We start from the raw sequence: 26,416 nt of genomic DNA, 5'->3' as shown, positions 1-26,416 counted from the left end.
AGGGGAGCAGTTACACTAGCAGTCCATGGGGCAAATGAGGAAGATATGGGACACATGCTGGGAAAAGGGGTGGAGGGAGGACAACACTAGTGGTGGGAATGGCCCTGATTCATTGTCACTATGTACCTTAAATATTACTGTGAAAGACTCATAATTTACTTGGTTCACTTATAAAAATTAAAAAACGAAACAAAAAAACTAGCATTCTTATTCATCTCTTATATCATCATTTGTATATCATCTCTATTTAACAAATATTTACTTAACTAAATACAAAGAATACAAAAATAAGAAAGTTATGCCTAGTCCTTTGTTCCAACAAGCTTGAACCAGTACGGTGGAACCAAAAATAAAATTGCCGGATGATCACTTTAAAATGTCAATTTGATCATACTACTTTATGAAAAACCATCATCAGCTGAGACTACTCCTCATCCTAATTTTTCCCTGATTCTTATATGTTTAACATAGCCATGAAGAATAAAAAAACTTCACTCTCGGTCTATTTTGCAATTAGATGTGTATATATTACTATCCTCTAAATATAAGTGCAAATGACATCCCCAGAAACTTCCACAAAACGTCCCTAAAGAGAAGGACATTTATTTCTTTTCCTTTTTACCACCATCTCTGAATTGTTGGCTGAAATGTACACCTAATGACTAGAACTGAAGCATCCTGCTTAGGCCTGGAAGGATGCTGGGAATCGAAGCTACACTGGCAAAGCAACAAGATGGCAGCTACGAACTAGACTCAGGCTTGAAATAAAGAGATTATTTAGTTATTTTCTTTTTGTAGTTACTGGTAGCTGACAGTTAACTAATATACCTTTAGTATGATAATTATAACCAAGTCTCAAGTCATGTCTCTAATCTGGTATCAAACTCTACACTAGAAATGAAACACATAGGGCCCGGAGAGATAGCACAGCGGTGTTTGCCTTGCAAGCAACCGATCCAGGATCAAAGGTGGTTGGTTCGAATCCTGGTGTCCCATGTGGTCCCCTGTGCCTGCCAGGAGCTATTTCTGAGCAGACAGCCAGGAGTAACCCCTGAGCAACGCCAGGTGTGGCCCAAAAACCAAAAAAAAAAAAAAAAAAAAAAGAAAGAAATGAAACACATAATATTAGAAATACTCAACTAGTACAAAAAACAATATTTACTCAGTGAAAGTTCAAGCAAATACAGATACATTAATATAAATATCATTCAGTCAACACATTTGAAATGTTAATTAAAAAATTTACTCTTCAAAGAGAATTGTTGATATCCTTTGTGAAAACAACTTTATTAACATTTTAACTTACTTCTTTTGAAGGATTCATTGGTAATGTAAAAATAGTTTTCCAATATGACCAGACAAACATTGCAAAAAGTAGATGATAGGCAATCAGGCACACAACTAAAATGAGAAAACACAAATAATAATCAAATATTAAAATCATAAAATATCTGCTTCTAAAATTAAAAAAATATCATTTATAGTAAATACATTTTATTTTGAAGTCTTATTATTGTAAATAGTTTTCTTATATTATGCTGGAATAAACACACTTTAGCAGGTATCTTTTATACCTAAAGACAAGAGTTTGAAAATGTTTCTAATAATGCTAATTAGATCTATGCCCATAATTAAAACTCTCCCAATGTGTACAGACCCAACTAATTTTAAAATGATTAACAAGGAATTTTCTTAAAATTTCAAAAGAAGGCAGTAATACTTGAAACTCTAAGTGATAAAATGAAAACTTTCAGGCTTTAAAGAATTCTGTATTACTGAGAGAATAACAAAAGCAATTTTTGTTTGATGAGCTGTTTGCTTCTCTGCCTTACTAGGATCAAATTTGTGACCCTAATTGTTTTAATGACAATGTATTTAAACAGAAGCCAGCTGGTAAAGAGAGATTTCCTCCTATAGAAGCTCAAGTATCCTTATTTATGACCTTAGACAATAGGCAAGGGAAGCATTCTGAATACATTATTCAGGAAATGTGTATAAACATACTTTTTGTGGTATTTTAAAGTAACAAATATAAGATATAAATGCTATCTACAACGTTGAAGATCAATTCTGAACATCACATTTATAATTTAACATTGTAGGATGTTGAATGAAATATAAAAACGTAATATAGCATGTTTTGGTCTTTTTAATTTTAACAGAGAATTTCAATTTTTAAAAGAATGACAGTAGTGATATTTATAAAATCGTTAAAAATTAAGTAACCCTGGGGCTGAGAGATAGCATGGAGGTAAGGTAGTTTGCCTTTCATGCAGGAGGTCATCAGTTCGAATCCTGGCGTCCCATATGGTCCCCCGTGCCTGCCAGGAGCAATTTCTGAGCCTGGAGCCAGGAATAACCCCTGAGCACTGCTGGTTGTGACCCAAAAACCACACACACACAAAAAATTAAGTAACCCAATAAGATACTTAAATCAGTGTGCAACAATTAAAGTCAGTGACATTTTTAATGAATTATTCTGGGTGACTCAGGTATGGAGTAATACCGTGAGCTTAGCCAGAAAATTATTGGTACTCCTGTATCTCAAAGCCACAAGAACCTTTGTAACAATTACTCCCATTCAGTGCAGAATTCTTTGCCAAGCTGCCAAGAAAATTTAGTATGGGGACTAAAAACATTAGGTTTCATTAACCCTGTCTATCTCCACATTCTGGAAGAATATTAATTCATTCCTTGCAACAAAGCAAATGAATCATAATTTTATCAATCCATGTTTAAAAAGACATTATATTTGAAACAATAATATATTACCTTGTTCTCCTATATTTTCCATGGACACTAGAAAAAAAGAAAAAAGAAATAGGTAACAGTGTGTAGGAAGCTTATAGCAAACTGAACCAACAGAGTCTATCTATATAAGGTTCCCTTGTAGGTTTCATAATTTGGTTCATCTTCAGACCAAAATTCCTTAAAATGTTTTCAAATTTCTTTAGAAAAGAGGCGAGTTCTGAACAGACAGACAGGAAGATTCAACCTTGTCTCGGCACATTAGCTGGAACCCATGCAGGAAAAAAACAAAGACTATCAGATCTCACTCTGCTAGCCACAGGTTTCTCTGCTTTCCTTCCAACTGCAGAGTTCAGAGAAAAACAATGTTCTACAGGTCACTAGATTTTCAGAGACAGTGACTGCTCTTTGTAAGTTAGGCAATATCTAACTAGGTCTCCAGAAATCAGAGTTGTGTCCTCAGCACACACTTATCTTTGTCAAATTTTTATAGGTACAGATTCTTGTGCCCAAAGATAATTGCTCCCTGGTACAATGAGGGTCCCAGTCAATGTGCCTGAGAAACTGCCATCCCTGAGAAGTTGTAAGCAACTCAAGGAAGCAGACAGATAAGTTCTGGGACCACATAAGTATAGAAGTTGGGATAAGAAACTATATCAGAGATTCAGGCAAAGTTTCCTTGCCTCATACTGTTCTCTTGTTTCCTTTCTCATTTAGACTTTCTCTCTTTGTACCCATGACTTATGGAAGAAAGGTTTGGTCTTATGACTACTGGAGCAAAATTTGACTTGAGTTATGTATGTAAATAAGCATGCCATTTATTTTGAAAGAAGGATAATTTCCTAAACTCTAGAATGTAATTTCATAGTCTTAAGAATTCATGAAATCAGAGGGTAATGTCTCTAAGATTAACCGATCTAACCAACCTCCTTCCCAAGAAAATTATAGGCATCAATTTAGGCTCTTTTATTGCTGGCAAGAGCCCAGAATTGTAAAGGAGTCCATCTGCTATTGGAATGCTTTAAGAATGGTAAGATTTGTGTTAAAGTTTGCTTTCTGTTGAGTGAAATAAGTCAGAGGGAGAGAGATAAACACAGAATAGTCTCACACATCTATGGGTTTTAAAAAAAATTAAGGACATTATTATAATAATCCTCAGAGACAATAGAGATGAGGGCTGGAAGGACCAGCTCACAATATGAAGCTCACCACAAAGAGTAGTGGTGCAGTTAGGGAATAACTACACTAACAACTATCATGACAATGTTAATGAATGAGAGAAGTAGAATGCCTGTCTCGAATACAGGCAAGGGTTGGGGAGGAGAGGTGGGGGCATTGGTGATGGGAATGTTGGACTGGTGAAGGGGGGGTGTTCTGTTTATGACTGAAACCCAACTATAATCATGCTTGTAATCATGGTGCTTAAATAAAAATTTTATATAAAAAGAAGTTTGCTTCCTGTGACTTCTACCCACATACTTAAGCTTTCAACATGCAGCAATAAACAAAACCTAAACGCTTTTGAGTTCCACATATCCAAAGTATTGTGTCCCTCTAAAATGTTCTTTTTTAGGGCAAATAATATTTGATTTTTAGATATCTCATCAAACTGATGTGGCTTCTTTAAATATTTCCTAGACTTTCAATTCCTCTAACCTTTTTGTGACCAGGGCAGGCAGATACACATGATCTTTGATTTACAAATAGCTAGTTCACAAGTATGATTTTAAATTAGATCCTAGGGAGTCAGAGTTCACTTTATCACAGCATCCAAAGTGAATCTAAGTGAGGGCTGAAGAAAGACCCTGAGAAAACTTATCTTTTAGAGTGACTTGGCCACTGCTTTTTAAAAAGTACTTTCAAATGTGCTCTAAAATTAGATATAACTGATGCCTTGTTCAAAATTTCCTCTGAAGATAGACGAAGCTCATCTAGGAAAACAAACAAGAATTTTTATTTCATTTGTGCAAAATGACCTTTAATTTCAGAGGTGCTGGTGTTTAAAGTAAATGTATTTGCTAACCTATTATTTAAGCTTTTAGCATTGAAAAAAATGAAGAATTTAAAAGCACTTTTAACATTTCACCAAACAAAACATGCAGATGGTTAAAAGGTACATGGAAAATTAATTTCATTATTATCAATGTGAATCAAATTAGTAAAGAGATATCACCTCCCATTTATGAGTATAGCTTACATCAAAACCCAGCTGAAAAGAACAAGTGCTGGTAGGCATGTAGAGAAATAAACTCCTTCAGTTAGCGAAAAACATAAAAAGATTTAGTTCCTCTGGCAAAATGGTAGATCATTTCCCAGTAAATTTAAAATACAACTACTTTGTGATCCAGCAATTCCATTCCTACATATCTATTTGAAGAATAAAACTAATTTGAAAAAAATTATATAATACCTATATTTATGGTAGCATTATTTACAAAAGTAAATATTGTATTTGCTGCAAATAACCCAGTGCCCAATAACATATGAGTGAAGATATGTTTTGGATTCACAATAGAATACTATTCAAATATATATATATATATATATATATAAAACATATATATATATATAAAACATATATATATATAAAACATATATATATAAAGGTGTAATCTTACCTTTTATTGCAATGTAGTTAATACTGGAGAAAGCAGTGTTAAGTGGAAGAGGAAGAATCAGAAGATAGAAAAAGATATTGGATAACCTCACTAATATATAGCATTTAAAAGAAACAAAGCAAGGCAGCAAAGAAAGTAAAATGCAAACAAACCCTAGAATACCAGCACAGAACTGGCCCGAGTTGGGAGATGGTTGAACAGAATGGACTGTGGTGGAGGGATACTGTGACTTTGATATGGGAAAATACATTTTGAAGAGATATGAAATCATATTCCTAAAATATATAAAAATGTAAACTAATGCTATCATTCACACATATTTCAAAATAAAATAAATAATAAAAAGTACAGTTAGCATGGATTGATAATTTATATATTTGGGTTTTTGGGCCACATCTGGTGATGTTTAGCAATTACTCCTGGCTATGTGCTCAGAAATCATTCCTGGCTTGTGGGACCATATGGAACGCTGGGGATCAAATTGAGGTCCGTCCTGGGTCAGCCGCATACAAGGCAAACGCCCTACCAATGCACTATCGCTCTGGACCATGATAATAATTTTTTACTTGGATCACTGCTATTTAGCTAGATAAATATCCAATAAAAGTTTTTCGTTTTAAGCTGTTTATTTTTGTTGTTGTTGTTTTGGGGCCACACCCTGTAACATTCAGGGGTTACTTACTCCTTGTTCTGTGCTCAGAAATCACTCCTGGCTTGCTGTACTATCACTCCAGCCCTATTTTAATATGTTTTAAAGGTACTTTAAATCCAAAAATTGCCTATTTCTCTTAATTAAACAAGTTAAACATGGTTATATGCTATATGCTTTTGGTAATTTCAGTAACATGTATAGAGTAAGTTGTGAAAATCTAAAATATTTACAATCACACTCCCAAAAAGATTATACTACCAAATTTCCTATAAATAAATCTTTAATTCCATCAACAATTTTTGTTCTTAATCTTGGCTCCAAAATGCTTTTATGTTTCCTGATCATTAGTTTGAAAGTTCACCTTTTGGCAGGAGGGTGAGGCAGTTCTGAGGCCACACCAAACACCTGGCAGTGCTCAGTGCAGATGGGTCACTTCTGACAGTGCTCAGGGATGGTTGTGGTGCTGGAGTCAGTTGTATGCAAGGCAAGCAACTTAATCCCTTTATCATCTCTCTGGGCCCCAGCATTGTTTTGAAAATACAATGATTTTTTTTCTCTAATCTCTCCTAAGTGAATTAATTTTTTTTATTAAGGCATGGTGGTTTACAAAGTTATTCATAGTTCAGTATCTGGCATACATTGTTCTAAATCCCACCTGTCACCTTCCCTCCAACAATACCTAGTTTCCCTCCCAAACTCCCTCTTGGAGAAGCACTTTTTAAATTTTGTTTTGCTTCGGGGACACACCCAGTGACAAACACTCAGGGCTAAATCCTGCTTCTGCACCCAGCAATTACCCTTGGTGGTGGTTGGGGGACCATATGGGTTGCTGTGGATCAAACCTAGGTCAGGAGCACACAAGTCAAGTGCCCTACCTGCTGCACTATCTTTCTAGCCTGAATATAATAGATTGGATTTCTGGTGCACAGTGTTTGCTCTCTTGTTTAGATACATAGACACAATACAGCACATCTTTATACTATCAGTTTGACCAAGGGCCCTGAATCCTGCTTTTGTTACTCTCATCTTTTTGTTACTCCCCTCATCTCTTTGCTTCTGTGTCTTCATTTCTATAATCTGGGGCTAACAGTAATATATGTATCTTTCCCCTAAATACCTTGTATTCCTTTACTTTATTCCCAAAAGGTAAGTAAGATTATCTGATATTTGTCCTTCTTCTGAGTTACTTCACTTAACATGATATTCTCTAAATTGCAGCAAATTGCATGATTTTATCAAATAAATTTTTCTGGTTTACTTTTCTTTTACTTACTAGAAAGGTTTTATATATTCTGGACACAATCCCACATCTGTTATAAAAATTACAAATGAAGCTGGTGTATTTGTTGAGTTTAACACAAACAAAATTTTATGATTTATTATATATTAAATAACAAAATAACATTTTTGTTTCATTGTTTTCATAAATTTGTTTCATTTTTGAGTTTATGTCCCATATAAGAGTGAAATAATTTACATGTAATTCATGAAATAATGTCTTTCATGATCCAACTTATTTCACTAACTATACTATTCCCTACCTAGGTCCAAGAATGTTGTACAGGGGCCAGAGCAATAGCACAGTGGTAGGGTGGTTGCTTTACATGAAGCTGACCCAGAATGGACCTGGGTTCTATCCCTGGCATCCCATATGGTCCCCCAAGCCAGGAGCGATTTCTGAGCGCATAGCCAGGAGTAACCTGAGTGTCACTGGGTGTGGCTCAAAACTCAAAACTCAAAAAAAAAAAAGAATGGTATACAAATGGCAGAATATTATATATATATATATGTATACACACACACACACACACACACACACACACACATATATATATATTTGGTTTTGGGGTCTCACCCAGCAGTGCTCAGGGGTTACTCCTGGCTCCATGCTCAGAAATTGCTCCTGGCAAGCACGGGGGACCATATGGGACGCCGGGATTCGAACCGATGACCTTCTGCATAAAAGGCAAACGCCTTACCTCCATGCTATCTCTCCAACTCCATAATTTTTTAATAGCTGAAGAGCATTTGAGAACTAGTTCTTTAACCACACATCTGTTGACAGGCCCTAAGTTTGTTTTGAGAACTTGGCAACTGTGAGTAATGCTGCAATAATCATGGAAGTGTATATCTCCTTTAATTAGAAAAAATTATTTGATTTATTTTTTAAACGTTATGAGCCACAACCAACAGTGCACCATTACTCTGAACTCAGAAATCACTCTTGGAAGATTTGGTTAATCATTCAGGACGCAGAAGATTGCATTCAGGCCAGTGGCATGCAAGATAAACACCTTACTCACTGTACTATCTCTTGGGCCCTGAATTTCATTCTTGATATGGTCCATGCAAAAACTTCTCATAAAAGAGAGGGGGCTGGAGAGATAGATAGCACAGCGGTAGGGCATTTGCCTTGCATGTGGCCGACCGGGGAGGAACCTGGTTCGATTCCCTATGGTCCCCTAGCCTGCCAGGGGCAATTTCTGAGTGTAGAGCCAGGAGTAACCCCTAAGCCAGGGGTCTCAAACTCAATTTACCTGGGGGTCACAGGAGGCAAAGTTGGGGTGGTCCTTGAGTGCAAAGTCAGTAGTAAGCCTTGAACATTGGGGGTGTGTGACCCAAACAACTAAAACAAAACAAAAAAAAGATTCCTCTAGGGCAGGGCCACAAAATGTTGTATGGAGGGCCATTTGCGGCCCGTGGGCCATGAGTTTGAGACCACTAACCAATAAATAAATAAAGTTTTTTTTTAAAAAAAGTGAGTTCCAGGACCTGGAGTGATAGCACAGCAGTAGGGTGTTTGCCTTGCACACTGCTAACCTGGGACGGACCCAGGTTCAATCCTCGGCATCCCATATGGTCCCCCATGCCTGCCAGGAGCAATTTCTGAGCACAGAGCCAAGAGTAACCCCTGAGCATCACCGGATGTGACCCAAAACCCAACCCCCTCAAAAATAAAAAAAGTTCCACTTCAGGTTCAGTACCTGTTTAATTTAACAAATAAAAATTAATTATTTTTACCAAAGTCCTAAGTCTTATGTTTATCTGAATGAAGCTAAGTGTAATTTATTCTCGGGAATAAGAGCAGTGCTGTTATCATAGCAAAGTAGTTTTCATGACCACATGGTGTTGTAAATCATAATATCACAATGTGATGTCACAACCTTGAAGTATGACCTCAAATTGTAGCACATCATAAAGGATTCTGAGATGTTACAACCATGAATTATGACCTCATAGAGGTGCCCATCATAATGTTCATTGTGATGCCACAATCACAAATTATGTCCTCATAGCAGTGTGCATCATAATGTCCTTGTCATATTACAATGGTGAATCATGACATCAGAGTGGTGGCATGTTTTTAGTTGAATTGTGTCAATCACAACCATGACTTTATGACCTCAGTGGTATGCATCATAATATCCCACTGTAAAGTCACAATGATAAATTATTTGTCATCATAGTGGTCCACCTCATATTATCTATTGTGACATCACTAAACTTGAATTATATCCTTTATTGTGATGTGCATCATATAGCTCAATCTGATGTAATAGTCATTAGTTATGATGTGATAGTGGTGATACATCGTATTTTCCATTGTGACGTCACAACCACAAAATTGTGGCTCACCTAAAAAGTTTCTGTGCTATCACATCCATGAATTATGACCTCATAGAAGCATGCATCAAAATGTCAATTGTGATATGACTTCATAATAGTGGAGTATCATAACTCTGCGACTTCATAATCATGAATTATGACTTGATAGTCATGTGTATCATAATATCCATGTGACATCACAACCATGAAATATGACCTCACTGTGGCACATTGTAAAGGAGTCTGTGATGTCACCATAAATTATGACCTCATAGAGGTGCACATCATGTCCACTGTAATGCCACAATCATAAATTATGGATTTACTGTGGTGGCACAAAATGAACACTGTGACATCATAATGATGAAATATGACCACAAACATTGGTGCAGAATAAAGGATTCTGTGATGTCAAAATCATGAATTATGATCTTATAATTGTGGCACTTCCTGATGCCCACTGTGAGTCACAACCATGACTTTTGACCTCATAGTTCTTTGCATTATAATATCCACTGTGAAGACACACTTGTTCTCTTATGATCTCATAGTGGTGTGCATCATATTGTCCATTGTGATATCACAAACTTGAATTATAACTTAATAGTTGTACCATAACATCATTCATTGTGACATTACAATAATAAATTATGATATCATAGTTTTGGCATATCATATTGTTCATTGTGAACTCACAACCATCAAATATGATCTCATAATGGTGGTTCATCATAAAGGATTCTGTGATGTCAAAACCATGATTTATGACCTCATAGAACTGTGCATCAAAAACTCCAGTGTGATGCCATAATCATGAAATATGACCTCATAGAGGCGACACATTGTGACTTTACAATCCTGAAATATGACCTCATAGTGTTGTGCATCATGTTCATAGTGATGTCATAAACTTGAATGATGACCTTATAGTAAGTAGTGTGCATTATAAAGAACACAACCATGAATTATAACCTCATAGAGGTGGACATAAAATGTAAATTATGACATCACAGTAATTAATAATGATCTCGTAGTGGTTTGCATCATCGTGTCCTTTGTGATGTCACAATGGTGAATTATGATCTCATAGCGGTAGCATGCATTCTTAATGTCCATTGTGACATCACAACTCTGACCTATGAACTGTTAGTGGTATGCATCATAATGCCCTTTATGGTGTCAAAATAAGGAATTATGACTCGATAGTGGTGGTAAAAAAGAAAAAGAAAAAATAATAGTAATATAGTTTTAAATTTGTACATCTGTTTGACCATCTAAGTACAAACAATAGGTCACTTTTTTTTAATTTCAAAAAGTTATTTGCCTAATATTGTCCTTTGATTATGATAAATTTCTTCTGTAGTATGATCTATTATAACATTATTTTGTTACAGATTTTGAACTTTCCAATATACCTCCCAAACTTGAGATTTTTCCCTGATAAATTGCAAAAGAGAGAGTGAGAGAGAGAGAGAGCTGGTAACAAGGAGTCCGACTATTGAGATTGTGCTAGAAATTGCATCACTTTATGCACACCTGTAGTATATAGAGTAATTGCCAAGTGCAAATTCAGGTCTTTAAAAATAGCAGCTTGGAATATGTCTGCAATACTGGTAGTCTGGATTGTCATTTCTGTTTTCTGGTGGACATTTCTGTCTATTTCAGTATTCCCGACTCAATCATTTATTTGTTTGTTTGTTTGTTTTAGTACCTAAAGACCAGCACTTGTCCTTCATACTGGTTCATGAATCAACAATTACCAGGTGGCAGTTCAGTAGCTTTCAAACTTCCTATATCTATGGCTCTGGTTTCTAGACTGTAGTTAAAGAATTACTGGTCTAAGAAACAGTAGGATATTGGTAACAGGTCAATTATCAGTTTAGAAACTATAAAAGTGATAACTTTAGAAATGGGAGAGCTTGGGACCACATCTGTCAGGGCTCAGGAGACCTTTTATTGGTGCTCAGGTGACCATGCCATGCCAGGAGTCTAACCTGGGCCTCCTGCTTACAAACATGTGATCCCTCTTTTAACTCTTTCTGGGAGTGATAATTTTTGTCTTAAAATTATCTATTCTAAACCAATTTTAAAATTGTGTAAAAACAAAAAATGCAAAATGAAAATTTGATAAAACTTTCAAGGTAGAGGTCTGAGCGGTGGCGCAGGGTGTAAGGTGTCTGCTTGCGCATGCTAGCCTAGGATGGACCGCAGTTCAATCCCCGTCATCCCATATGGTCCCCCAAGCCAGGGGTGAATTCTGAGCACATAGCTAGGAATGACCCCTAAGCGTCACCGGGTGTGGCTCCCCCACAAAAAATATTTAAGGTAATAAACCCAAATGTATGAAAGGGTGCTTCTAAAGCCGAATCTGACTTGAAAAAACATCCTTTGAGTACACCAAGTGCTACTCAGGTCTTATTCCTGACTCTGAACTCAGGAATTACTCCTGGTGGATTCAGAGAATCAACTGGGATGCCAAGGATCGAGCCCAGGAGAGCCATCTGCAATGCAAGCAACCACCCACTGTACTATAAGTGGAACACAGGCATCCCGCTTCTTTAGTTGTTTATTTAAGTGCTACAGTAGCAGTGCTAGCAATCAGGCAGAGACAATTTGGCCTGCACAATCCAAGATTTCCTATCTGGCACTGTGTAGAAAAAGTTTCCCAACATGTCTATACTAGGGAATTCCAGAGAAGCAGAGCCAATGTGTGTGTGTGTGTGTGTGTGTGTGTGTGTGTGTGTGTGTGTGTGTGTGTGTGTCCGTCCTAGTTTGCGTGTATTAATGTATGTGTGCATGAAAAGTTTTAACATGCATTTTTATATATAAATACACATATTTCATTTCCTCAAACACAAACTCTCTTCCCATTCCCACTCATATATATCTCAAATATATACATAGCATATATATGCATATATATATGAATGGAGAGAAAATGGTTTTTAAAGAATTGGTTCTCATAGCTCTGGCAGCTGGGAACTCTGACATCTGCACAGCAGGCTGGTAAGCTAGGGGAAGAGGTCATGCTGCAGTATTGAATCTGAGACAGCATAGAGGCCAGTTTCATTCTTTAGGAAGCCTTAGTCTTTGCTCTTGGCTCTTCAACTAATTGGATGAGGTCCACTTATTATTAGGAAGGTAGCCTACATTACTTGAATTATACTGACTTAAATGTTTAGTCACAATTTAAAGTATCTCCACAGTATCTTACATTTACACTATGTCACCAAACACCAGGCTGAAATAATTGAGCCAAAGTGAAATAACAACCTACATATATGATTTAAATATAATATGAAGAAGAAATGTGCTGACATTTTCTACCAGTACTCAAGTTCAGTTCATTACTATCAATTAATAAATTAAATATATATTCAAGTAATGACAGTACATATGTACATATTTATCAGAGAAAACGTAAGTTCCTCAAATATAACTTTAAAAATATAAAACAAAACTAATCCTATCCAAATTTATAATCCAAATATATAAGCTTACTCATTAGCCATATGAGGTAAAAGAGCTCTAAAAATATTAAGAGTTGATTCTACATCAAAAAGCAGGGATTCAGAGCTGGAATACATCTAAATCCTGATTATTATATGTAAGATGACACCCAGCAATTAACTAGAACAAAGTCATTCCCCCATCTTCCTCTTTTCTTTAAACCTATCCCTTTGATCATCTGGATCACTTGACCTTCCCTATACTGGTGAATCTTGTATTGGGCTAATAAAGAAAGGACAGTCTGGGTTTGGCATGGGGAAAGACTAAGAAGGAGAAGCTGCTGACTCCATGACTCTCTCCTCACTGGCTTTGTTTAGTAATCCTTCATGGCTACCCTACTTCTTCATGTGTGGTGATTTCATTGTGTGAAGATTTATTTTGCAATTATATACTAAGAGTTTTCTATAAAAAAGTGTACTACTTTATTAGTAGCAATCCAGTGAGCTGCCGGTGATTAAATCTAGCTCACCTGTAGTAAATGTATCTATTAAAAATAAGGCTACTTTCAAATTCAGTCTGATACAGGTATACTATAGTCCCCCATATATAAGCTGATAATAAAAGATACCCAAAACACAGATTTGATTCTAATGAATGAATCTTAAAAGGTAAGTTTGTACCCAAGTTGTTTTTGTTTTTGCTTATATTTGATTCATTTATTCAAAAGCATCAATTAACTGTAATATACTTAAAATATTGAGGATAAAGTGGCAAATGAGATTCTATCCTTGTGCTAAAAATACTTAGATTTTTGGAAGTCACTGTAGAGGTTAAAACTAAGAAAACAAGGAAACAGTTATGAGAAACAGTTATAAAATTTTTCAGTTAAGTGACAGAAGTATTTCAAATACAGATATAGTAGTGCCTGAAAATTTAGGTTTTAATAACTCCAGTCCTGACAAAATCCTTCCTTTGACCTATCTAGCTGTCATACAGGAAAACTTGCCTTAACAACTGTCCCAATGCACTCTGCCCACTGATTGCCTGACACTGTCTCAATCCACTTCACCTCAATCCTTCAACCCTGGATTTCACTTTTATCACTCCTGTAAAGATCACCAACACTCCATTGCTAAATCGTGGCGCTCAAATTGCTTTAACAAATTATTAACACCCTCCTTTTGAAATACTGTCACATCGACAATGAATTCTATAATAAAATTGACTTGTGATGACCTCTTGAAGCAGGACCCTTTGTCATTTAAACCACTTTCCGAGAAGTTCTAGTTCATTTTTACAGTATTAGAGACAACAGTTTCAGGAAAAAAAGACATAAGCCAAATGATTCCCAGAATATGATGATGTTGCTGCTAAGTCATCTTAGTGACAGAACTCAGGAAAATATATTCAATCAGATTGTCCTCCAAAAACTGTTTTGAATGTATTTCCTTAATAAGCTCTGCTTACCATTTTTTTAAAAATTTATTTTGGTTTTTGGGCCACACCTGGCAGTTTTTAGGGGTTACTGGTGGCTCTGCTCAGAAATTGCTCCTGGCAGGGTAGGGGGGAACATATGGGATGCCAGGAATCGAACCCAGGTCCATCCTGGTTGGTTGTGTGCAAGGCAAATGCCCTACCGCTGTGCTATCTCTTCGGCCCTGAGCTCTACTTACCTTTCCTTGCAATTTAACACACTGATACCTGTGCTGCAATTTTTGTTAATTATGCAAAGTGTGAGCCTCCAGCAGTACATCAATGTGCAAAATAAATGCGTCACTGGTACTCCTTCCCTACAGCCTCTATATTTGCATTTAACTAGATTCTAATCTTATGCTTCCAATAGGTCTGACTTTAATCATGTTATTCAGCTTCTTTGTGGTTCACTTTAAATAAAATTTAACAAATTGCAAATTTAAACTAAATCTACAATTTCTCTTGAAGCTTTCTCTGGCTCTAAAATTAACGTCAGTTCCCCCATCCTCAAATTATTGACTCCTAAATATCTAGGGAAAAAACTCATACCACATATAAATTTCTTAGAGGATTTCTAGGCACTGCTTTTGTCAAGGACAGAATAGCAGTTTCAGCACAAAAATGAAGAATAAAGATAAGACTTCATTGCACAGGATATATACCATGAATACATAGTTTCCAATTGTAACTCACTCATTTCCATAAAAAATGCCAAACCTACCATCCTTAGTAGTCTGAACCATAACACTGTGCTAGGCCATCTATGCTCCTCACTGGATCCCCACACAATTCCTAAAATACGCATCTCACAACAAGAAAAACATGATCTCTTTTAAAATATAAACTCATAATGCCATCTCACGCACTAAGAAAGCTTTCCATAGCTTTGGAAACATTGCCTGAATGCACAATAAGGGCCTATCTTTCTTCTAATGTGTCAATAGCATCATCTAGCTTCAACCTAGCTCTCGAGGATAATTTCTGTCACTCATCTTCTTGCCCACTTTATTGCAGAAAGGATGACCTTATGTTTCTGGAACACACCAACCTGTACTGTGTTTGTCTAGCCAAAACTCTCTTACCCAGGTTCTATAGTTGATTCATTCTTTGATATCTTCCAAGTTGCAATTTAAAATGTCAGTTCTCACAGAGGAATGCAACCAGTTTATCCCTGCAAGCGTAATTCAGTATGGCAGCCTCCCAAGCTTACCTTTAGGGCATTTTTTCCAGGACCCGTAGTGGATACCTGCCTGAGCAGTTTCAAAGCATATATATGGTATTTTTCCCCCCAATATACATACTAGGTTTAAGACTTAATTTATAAATTAAGCACAGTAAGTGATTAATAACAAGTAATAGATTAGTAATAAGCATACTGAAAGAAAATTTGTATAAAGGTATCATTGCTCTGAAAATATCTCATTTTAATATTTTTGGAACATTATAAACTTTGGATAATGATACCAGGGAGAGCAAAATGAAGCATAAGGGGCATTACTTAGTATTTTTAGCACTAAATAGTTATAATTTTTTGACCACACCCGGTGATGCTCAGCGGTTAGTCCTGGCTATGCGCTCAGAAATTGCTCCTGGCTTGGGGGGACCATATGGGACGCCGGGGGATAAAACCGCAGAGCCTTACCACTCTGTGCCACCACCCCAGCCCCTTTTAATTGTTTTTATTTGTTTCTTTTTCATGCACATCCACCAAGGTTTGAATACCAGTCTTGCCACCTGTTTAATGTTTATATTGGCCAAGTAACTTTCTGGGCCTTGTCTATATGTCTTGGATGCTAAGCATTTTTGCATTCTGATCTGAATCTGAAATGTACACAATAATGTATCATAAAAGCTACAGAAATAAGGGAGAATAGGACTTCTGGGGTAATAGAATACATCCTTTCACCTGTAATCCAGAATTTATATCCATAAAACTACAATGGATTAAGACTGTGAATTTATTAAACCACCATAAAAAATAACAAAAGGCTGGAGAAATTTATTTTTCTGAAGAAAAGGTCTTTAAAATGCCAAATGAAATGCCAAATTCAGAAATGAACAAGAAAAAATATTCGACAATATTAACAAGAAATTTCATTAGGTTATGGTCAGAAAAATTGTGCAAATAATTCTATCCCGATTAGCCATTTAAAGCATGTCTAATGTATTACTCATCTGAAACACAGTATTAACAATATCACAAAAAAGTGTTATTTCCCAATAAGGGAAGCTTTTAGAGCTGAGATTTCTAAACTCACCCCTTCACCTACAATGGGCAGGGTGTCCTCCTACTCTTGCATTTGTTAAGCTGTAAGAGTGGTATTTTACCCCATGTCAAGTCTTTGGAAATGCCCTGGATCAGTCTATTCACGAAGACGCTACAAACTGAATGGCCTAATCGAAAGGTATTTCCTTCCAGCTTTGGAGCCTAGAAGTTCAAGATTAAGGTGTCTGAAGCATTGGTTTCTTCTAAGATCTCTCTCCTGGGTGTGTAGATTACCAAAGTCTCCTGTATATTAATATTTTATCTCTATAAAGTTCTTATTTACAAATTTCTTTTTCAAATAAAGTCATCAATTACAATGATCACTCTTAAAAATAAATTCTTTCTTTAAACATATTATCTCCAAATTCAGTCACATTCTGAAGTTTATCAGATTAGGGTGGCGATTTGTGAATCTGAGAGTCTTAGGTTCACATACATCAGTCTTAAACTCAGCAGCTCACAAAGGCAGGGGAGGGTGAGGAAGACATCGGAGGGCAGGAAAGTAGAAAGTCAGGAGACAAGGGTCAAGAATATACTACAGGGTGAGTTCATTTCTTAAATGTTTACTATATGTGAGAGGTTGTGACAAATTTAATACAACTTTTACAAATAATTAAGCCTAACAATAATTTGTAAGGCATGGTATTATCATCATTTCAGTTGTTCTGAAGACAGTCTCAATGGTAAAATAACTTTCATAATGTTACTTAATATCACACATAGAGGTAAGATCTAAGTCTAGATCTTCGCTGTGTCCTCCAGCTGCCCTGGCAAGTAGTACTTTGAGCTGCCCAAGGAACTGCCTGTGGTTGCTCTCAGATCGCTTTCTGACACTTCTCATGAGGGACCCTCTGCAGAACAGGGTTTTCACTGTCTTCTAGTCACTCTTCTCCCATAAATCAACTTAGACAAAGACAGCCTTTTAAAACTCTGGGTACAAAGAACTCAAATATTTGTTTACTCCCAGGGCAGCAGTAGAGAGTTGAACTAGAGAGTTCATTCGATAAAGGAGGAGAGGGTTGGTATCCTACAATGAGTATGAGAGGGTAAGAGAGGGCATAGAATGGGGCTCCTGGCTTCCTTCTTCAGGAGTAGAGGGAAAGGAGGATAATTCTTCAGGTCTGTACTATCATCAGGTATATGGGAATAACCCATCCTTGAAGACCTCCAGCAATGATGAGAGATGAAACATATATCTGCCCTGAATGGCAAACTTCCAGGTTAGAAGCTATTAGCTGTTTTTTCCCTCCTTTTCAACATTTCTTTCCCAATTTAACCAAATCGTTGCTTTAAATATTTAAATAGCTCGGGGGCCGGGCGGTGGCGCTAAAGGTAAGGTGCCTGCCTTGCCTGCGCTAGCCTTGGATGGACCGCGGTTCGATCCCCCGGTGTCCCATATGGTCCCCCAAGCCAGGAGCAACTTCTGAGCACATAGCCAGGAGTAACCCCTGAGCGTTACAGGGTGTGGCCCAAAAAACAAACAAACAAAAAAAAAAAACAAAAAAAAATTTAAATAGCTCTACTGTGCAGAAGCAGAATATAAAATCGAACTTTCCCAAGTAAAGGCCAGAAGCACACTCGTTGAATTTTAATAGTTATTATGAGGCTTTTGAATTTTATTTGTTTTAAAGGGATATAAAGATTTGGCCTCATGGTTATGGTCCTGAGAAAATGTACTTCACACTCCCTTGGTAAAAGGAAAAGACAATTTCAGAGCCATTGACTATAATAAGTGGTATATTTAAATAAAGAAACCTGATCTCAGGGCTGATCCTTTTCTCTTAGTGGCCTCATTTCAAAGTGTACTTAATGGAATCCTATAATCCCTCTGCCTAGATGAAAATAGAAGATTCTCAGTGCAGCAGCTTGTGTGGATTTCAGTGCAGGTGTGTTTACTTCTCCTGTTCAATATTGTAGCATCCTCCCATGTGTACATGGCTACAATTCAACTCAAGTCATCACAGTTCCAGATTTTCTCAACTCTTTTTCCAGATGGCTTTCTCTGGATTGGATATGGTTGGGTTTGAGAAGTTAAGTGATTCCTTTGAACCATGCAAGTATGTGGACACAACACAGTCAAATTCCACCTACTTTTCATATAATATTTGTCTACAGTGGAGGGAAGGCCAAGTAGGAGTTTTTGGATCTGTAAAGCACCTCATTAGTCACACACAATAATTTATAATTAGAATGATCTTAGTCTATTCTGCCCAATGTAATGACTCATCTTTCTTATGTATGTCTATGTTAATTGGAAGCAAGAAAAATAATCCCACTTCTACTTTGCTATTTCACCCCTTCTCTGATAATTTTTTTTTTTTTTTTGGTTTTTGGGCCACACCCGGTAACGCTCAGGGGTTACTCCTGGCTATGTGCTCAGAAGTTGCTCCTGGCTTGGGGGACCATATGGGATGCCGGGGAATCGAACCACGGTCCGTCCAAGGCTAGCGCAGGCAAGGCAGGCACCTTACCTTTAGCGCCACCGCCCGGCCCCTTCTCTGATAATTTTATTAATATTACAAAAGACAACTTTGAGCACGTATATATAGAATATGCATTATATATATAATATTTGGTTTTGAAGTCACACCTAGTGGTACTCAGGAGTTATGCCTAGCTCTGTGCCAGTGAGTACCCTTGACAACCTGGGGCTGGAGATCAAATAGGGGTTAGCTGCAAGCAAGGCAAACACCTTACCTACATTGTGACAATAAGTATATGTATATTTTTACTACCAAAGATTAACTGTCTCATTTATTAAGTAGAAAAATTAATGTTTCTTGTTTACTCTTTCAAGGAAGCAGAAAACCTCAATTTCCACCCAAGTTTAGCAGTTAAATGTTCAGTGCTAAAGGACTTAAAATTAGACTAATATTTCCAGTATCATATTAACTATTTCACATATATGCAGCGGTTTACAATCTTCAGATAAAGGAACTATTAAAAAACCTAATTTAAACCATTATGCTTTCCATTCTTCAACCAAGACAAGGGATGAATTTAAAGGTTTCAAACACCATTAGCATCAGCAAAAATTACTGCAACATAACATTGGGTTACAACATCTATTAAAACAGATAAGACAATAAAATGTTGTACTGGTTCACTCTTTAGTACCAAGACAATGGTACCTGACTGCCATATTTTCATAAGGAAATTTCTTACTCACACAATCTTTTCTTGATCCCTGCTTGAATTACAGTATGCTTTTTCATCTTATTTGTAACTAAGTATATACTTATCTTATTCTGTATTTACCTATAGCATACACATTCTACTTAACAGTAATTCCAATTACATATATATATCAGCTGCAGCAAAAGCAAATTTGACAATTATAAACTAAAACCTATAGACAAAAGATTTGTACTATTGCTTACTGTGAAGCAGTGAAACACAATAGTATAATTAAAAGCATCTAATTAGATATATGTGTTGGTGCTCTAAAATAGTGTGCAAGGAATTGAAAAAAAAAAAAGTCACCAGTATGTATGTTGAGTTTCTCTGCTCAATATGATCTACTTTTATGGCTCCTACTTTGATAATTTTCCTGATTATATGTACTGTACTGATTTCTTTTTTCTTGTTTTGTTTGTTTTTCTGCTTTTCAGTCACACCTGGCAGTGCTCAAGGTGCTCCTAGCTCTGCTATCAGAAATCACTCCTGGTGGGCTTAGGGAACCATATAGGATGGGGGATCAAGCTTGGGGGACCCCAACCTTGCATGTAAGGCAAATACCCTACCCTATATACTTTTGTTCTTACAACCATTTTTCAAGTCAATGGAGTAATGGAACAAGTGTGAACAAGTGTGTCATTTACACTTTCTAATGTGCCGCTTTTTTTTTTTTTTAATATACATTTCCTAGGAGTTAGCATCAGTGTTCTGGTGACTTAGAAACTGTTGTTGAATCTGTAGAGGAATCCAGTAGTTCTTAGTTTTTCTGCCCTGGACAAGATTGATGGTCAGCATTCTCACAAGGGTGTTTTGTAGATGAAACACTTAATCACAATTCTCTGTCCACTACTTTTCTATTGAACCCGTAAAAGAAAAGCAGTTAGAAATTGTTCCCATGACATTATTATAGGCATTGTGGAAATTTCCAGAGATCTTCAAGTTTGGACAATTTTAAGGGTAAAGCCTGTAGAAACATTTCCATAAAATCATCTGTTCCCACTTCTTAGAAAATTAAGAATAGATCTTCCATATGATCCAGGGATTCTACTTCTTGGCATCTATCCCCAAAATACAGAAACACTAACTTGAAAAGATATATGAACACATATGGTTTATAGCAGTGCTAAGTAAAATAACCAGATCTGGAAACATTCCAAATGTCCAACTATAGATGAATGGATAAAGAAAGTTTGGTATTTATATACTATGCAATAGCAGACATGTTAAGTGAAATAAGTGAGAGGGAACAGGACAAGTATCAAATGATCATTCATTGGTAGTATGGATAAGGAAATAGAACAAGGGAATAGATAGAACTAAGTGATGATAAATCCTTAGCCTTGGCTTACAAGACTGAAATTACCAATCAGTGGGTTAGAGGGGTGGCGGAAGTAAAAGGTGGGCCAAATGTAACATAAAACTTGTGGTGGAGAGTTTGGGACAACAATGTCACTGCAGTTGGGTTACGTAGCAAATCTCCATGGGTAGATCACATAGCCTGGAATTCCTTTTCTTTTAAGGGGGGTCAGGGATATGACTTTCTAAAATTACCCTTAAAAGTCTCTCTTTCTTGCTGAATAACCAGTTGCACCAAATATTTTAGGCCCAGTCTCTGAATCCAGATTACTGGAGCCATCTCTGGATGGGCATGCCAAGTCCTTACCCTGCAGGAGGGCCCAGTGTTTCAGCCACCCAAACTCACTTCTGTTCAAACTTAAATGGCCTAGCGCCACTACCCATTTCAGAGAGAAGCCCCTGCAACACTGAACCTGGTAAGACAGAGATGCCATGGTGTTTAATTATCCCAGCGACAAAGCTATGGGAGCATGTAACTGCATATCTGGCTACATGGCATCTCCAAGTTTTAGTACTGACAGTCCAGTAGGCAAACAGAAAATAAAATGAGAAAGTTGTAAAGTCCAATCATGAAAACAATGGTACAGAAGGCTCAACTAGCAGCAAACATCTCAGCAAATCCTTAGTCAGTGATTCCAGGAATACCTTAGAAATATGTTGTGACAAGCACTATAAAGCAAATTCTTTTGTGCCTGTGTGTGTGTGTGTGTGTGTGTGTGTGTGTGTGTGGTAACTTGAAACATATAGGGACAGTCACACTGATAGTGGGATTGGTGTTGAAATATTGAATGCTTGAAATGACTGTATTATGAATAACTTTGAAACACACAGTGTTTTAAGTTTCAAAAGGGAAAATAATTTACTTTTCTTATGCTGGAGAGATATAAAAGAACGAGCAGGGTGTTTGTCTTGCATATAGCTTACCTGTATTCAATCCACCATCCTATATGGTCCCCAACCCCTTCCAGAAATGATTTTTTTTATTGTTGTTGTTTTGGGGGGGGCACCAGTTAACATTCAGAGGTTACTCCTGGCTATGTGCTGAGAAATTGCTCCTGGCTTGGGGGACCATATGGAATGCTAGGGATCAAACTGAAGTCCGTCCTGGGTCAGCCATGTGCAAGGATAATGCCCTATAGCTGCACTACCGCTCTGGTCCTAGAAATGATTCATTTTATTTATTTATTTATTTATTTATTTATTTATTTATTTATTTATTTATTTATTGCTCTTTTGAGCCACACCTGGTGATGCTCAGGGGTTACTCCTGGCTATGCGCTCAGAAATCGCTCCTGGCTTGGGGGACCATATGGAACACTGGGGTATATCTAACTGAGGTCCGTCCTAGGTTAGAGTGTGCAAGGCAAACACCCTACTGCTTGTGCCACCGCCACCATGCCTTAGCTCAGAGCCAAGTCCTGAGCACCACTGCGTGGCCCTCCAGAAACAAAGTTTTCTTTTCTTTAGCCCCAAAAGTGCTCTCAAGTTCAGACTTTGTCCTTATTTAACTAGATAAGAGTATTTTGTGAAAGTAGGATCATTCTTTCTTTTTGAAATCTTTTCCCACCTACCCCAGCTTCAGGAAAACCTTGTAGTTTGTTTCCATATACTTCTTTGCTGGATCCTAATTGTCTACTGAATTCTCAATGTTGGCCACATTTAGTACCTGCCTCTGTCCATTTTACTACTACATCTCAGTGGGGAAAAAATGCATTTCAGTATTAAGTATTTAAATTCATTTTTATGACCAAGACATTTATTCCTTTGGCCAAAGTAAGAGTTACAAGTGTTTATTCATTACTCTTTTTGTTTCAATATCAGCATTGAGATCACCCACACTCAACATTCCGGTACAACTCAGTTTTGCTATACTTAACAAGTTTCTGCATCTCAACAGATCTTTATCCTTCTGACTGAGTTATTTGAGTTATTTTGACTTGTTTCGTTCACAACAACTATCACATGTTGGGAAATTGTTGTTTTTATTTAAAAAAAGTACCCAAGGGGTGTAGGGATGACTCAGTAGACATAAGGATGAGAGCTGGACCCCAATACCACTCCATATAGCAATTGTGGTCCCTGTGGTACTGCAAATAGGACCAGATGCAACAACCCAGGGTACTATCTCCAGCACAGTGAAACCCAGTGTGCAGAAGGACCTCAAATAAAGGAAAGTAGAAAATAAATCAAATTAAACACCATATAAAATTGGGCCCGCAGCGATAGCACAGCAGAAGGGTGTTTGTTTTGCACGATGCCAATCCAGGATGGACCTTGGTTCGATCCCCAACATCCCATATGGTCCCCCAAGCCAGGAGCAATTTCTAAGCACATAGCCAGGAGTAACCCCTGAGTTTCACAGGGTGTGGCCCAAAAAGCAAAACCAACCAACCAAACAACAACAACAAACCACCAAATAAAAACTCAAACTACACCCAGAACCTAACCTTTTTTTTTTTTTACTATTCTGCCTTAGAGTAACTCACAGGAGTTTCTCACATTTAATGATAAAAGATTAGATTAGATTACAAAAAAAGATCAAAGAAGTGTTTTAAAATATAAGCTAAAGCCTGTTACAACAAACTATTTAGCACTCTGAGATGGGTTTTTATTTTACTTTAAGCCCAAATTCTTACAACAGTTTACAGGGCCCTATGTAATAGCCCTTTACAACTTGTAACCTCTTCTATACCACTCTAATCTTGAGACCCAGACAGACCCTTTCCTTCTCCTTGCTTCCTTAACTCAAGCCAAAATTATCTCCAGATCCTCTTACATATTCCTGCTAAGAATTTTGTTTTATTTTTCCAGTGTTATGTTACTTATCAATCTACAATTTTATTTTTTATTTTTAATTACTTTATTTACACATTGTGGTTACAAGATTGTTCATAATATAGCTAGTTTTCTTTTTCACACAGTTGCAAAATTTTTCATGTTTGAATTTCAGTTATACAATGTACAACACCCTTCACCAGTGCACATTTCCCTCCACCAAAGCCCCCAGTTTGCCTCCCACTTTCTGTCCTACCTGCCTCTGGGGCAGACATCTCTCTTCTCTCTGTCTGTCTGTCTGTCTCTCTCCTGCCTCCTTCTCTCATGTTCTCTCTCCTCTCATTGTCTCTCTTGTTTATTTTTTTTAAATAAATCACCAAGTGGGCCATTAGTAACCCTATAAGATTTCAAAATTAAAAAGTACACACACATAGGTATCTATTTAAGAATTTTTGTTTTTGTTTTTGTTTTTTTGGGCCACACCCGGCGGTGCTCAGGGGTTACTCCTGGCTATCTGCTCAGAAACACCGTATTTTCCAGCGTATAAACGACTTTTGAAACAAAAAAAAATGTCAACGGAAAATCGGGGGTCGTCTTATAGCCGAGTATATCCCGAAAAATGTTTCAATATGCTGCTAAACGAAAATTGTCTGAATATTGCCACAAAACGAATTTTCCAACTTGATCCTGCACCAATCACTGCAAGGCTGCTCGGACCGCCTCTCTAACTCAGCCAATGCAAGCAGGCTTTTTTTTTTTTTTTTTTTTTTTTTTTTTTTTTAATTTTTTTTTTATTTAAACACCTTGATTACATACATGATTGTGTTTGGGTTTCAGTCATAAAAGGAACACCACCCATCACCAGTGCAACATTCCCATCACCCAAGTCCCAAATCACCCTCCTCCCCACCCAACCCCCGCCTGTACCCTAAACAGGCTCTACATTTCCCTCATACATTCTCAATATTAGGACAGTTCAAAATGTAGTTATTTCTCTAACTAAACTCATCACTCTTTGTGGTGAGCTTCCTGAGGTGAGCTGGAACTTCCAGCTCTTTTCTCTTTTGTGTCTGAAAATTATTATTACAAGGGTGTCTTTCATTTTTCTTAAAACCCATAGATGAGTGAGACCATTCTGCGTTTTTCTCTCTCTCTCTGACTTATTTCACTCAGCATAATAGATTCCATGTACATCCATGTATAGGAAAATTTCATGACTTCATCTCTCCTGACAGCTGCATAATATTCCATTGTGTATATGTACCACAGTTTCTTTAGCCATTCATCTGTTGAAGGGCATCTTGGTTGTTTCCAGAGTCTTGCTATGGTAAATAGAGCTGCAATGAATATAGGTGTAAGGAAGGGGTTTTTGTATTGTATTTTTGTGTTCCTAGGGTATATTCCTAGGAGTGGTATAGCTGGATCGTATGGGAGCTCGATTTCCAGTTTTTGGAGGAATCTCCATATCGCTTTCCATAAAGGTTGAACTAGACAGCATTCCCACCAGCAGTGGATAAGAGTTCCTTTCTCTCCACATCCCCGCCAACACTGTTTATTCTCATTCTTTGTGATGTGTGCCATTCTCTGGGGTGTGAGGTGGTATCTCATCGTTGTTTTGATTTGCATCTCCCTGATGATTAGTGATGTGGAACATTTTTTCATGTGTCTTTTGGCCATGCGTATTTCTTCTTTGTCAAAGTGTCTGTTCATTTCTTCTCCCCATTTTTTGATGGGGTTAGATGTTTTTTTCTTGTAAAGTTCTGTCAGTGCCTTGTATATTTTGGAGATTAGCCCCTTATCTGATGGGTATTGGGTGAATAGTTTCTCCCACTCAGTGGGTGGCTCTTGTATCCTGGGCACTATTTCCTTTGAGGTGCAGAAGCTTCTCAGCTTATGCATGCAAATTAGATAATGTTCTGGACCCGAATCTACACTGTCAGAAGCCTGCTCCGATTGGCCAGAGTCAGAGAGGAAGTCTATTACAATATAACCTTTGAACCTTTGCTTGTGTTGGCTCACTGTGGTACATGAGCACAGGAACACATGCAGCACAGGAAAGTTCTGATACAGCGAATACAGGCCTAAACCCATGTTTTAACTGCAAAATTAGGGGGTCGTCTTATACGTAGCTCCTGGCAGGCAAGGGGGACCATATGGGATGCCCGGATTCGAACCAACCACCTTAGGTCCTGGATTGGCTGCTTGCAAGGCAAACACCACTGGTGCTATCTCTCCGGCCCCGTATTTAAGAATTTTTTAAAAAAAATTTTGGGCCACACTTGGTAGCACTCAGAG

General features: G+C 37.2%; 1 protein-coding gene across 1 annotated transcript in view; it reads right to left on the bottom strand.

Annotated features, from left to right (window-relative positions):
• Positions 1-26,416, bottom strand: part of ZDHHC2 (zinc finger DHHC-type palmitoyltransferase 2) — an 80,174-nt gene that overhangs the window by 42,530 nt on the left and 11,228 nt on the right. Inside the window, exons 2-3 of the mRNA XM_049772374.1 lie at positions 2,773-2,799; positions 1,307-1,401 (exon numbers count right to left, since the gene is read on the bottom strand). Of these exons, the coding sequence (XP_049628331.1) occupies positions 1,307-1,401; positions 2,773-2,799 (122 nt within the window). The remainder of the gene's footprint in view (positions 1-1,306; positions 1,402-2,772; positions 2,800-26,416) is intronic.

This window comes from Suncus etruscus, chromosome 4 (assembly GCF_024139225.1).
Source record: "Suncus etruscus isolate mSunEtr1 chromosome 4, mSunEtr1.pri.cur, whole genome shotgun sequence".
NCBI classification, from domain to species: Eukaryota; Metazoa; Chordata; class Mammalia; order Eulipotyphla; family Soricidae; genus Suncus; species Suncus etruscus.
Note: the sequence above shows the minus strand (reverse complement) of the source record. Positions and strands in the feature narration are given on the sequence as shown.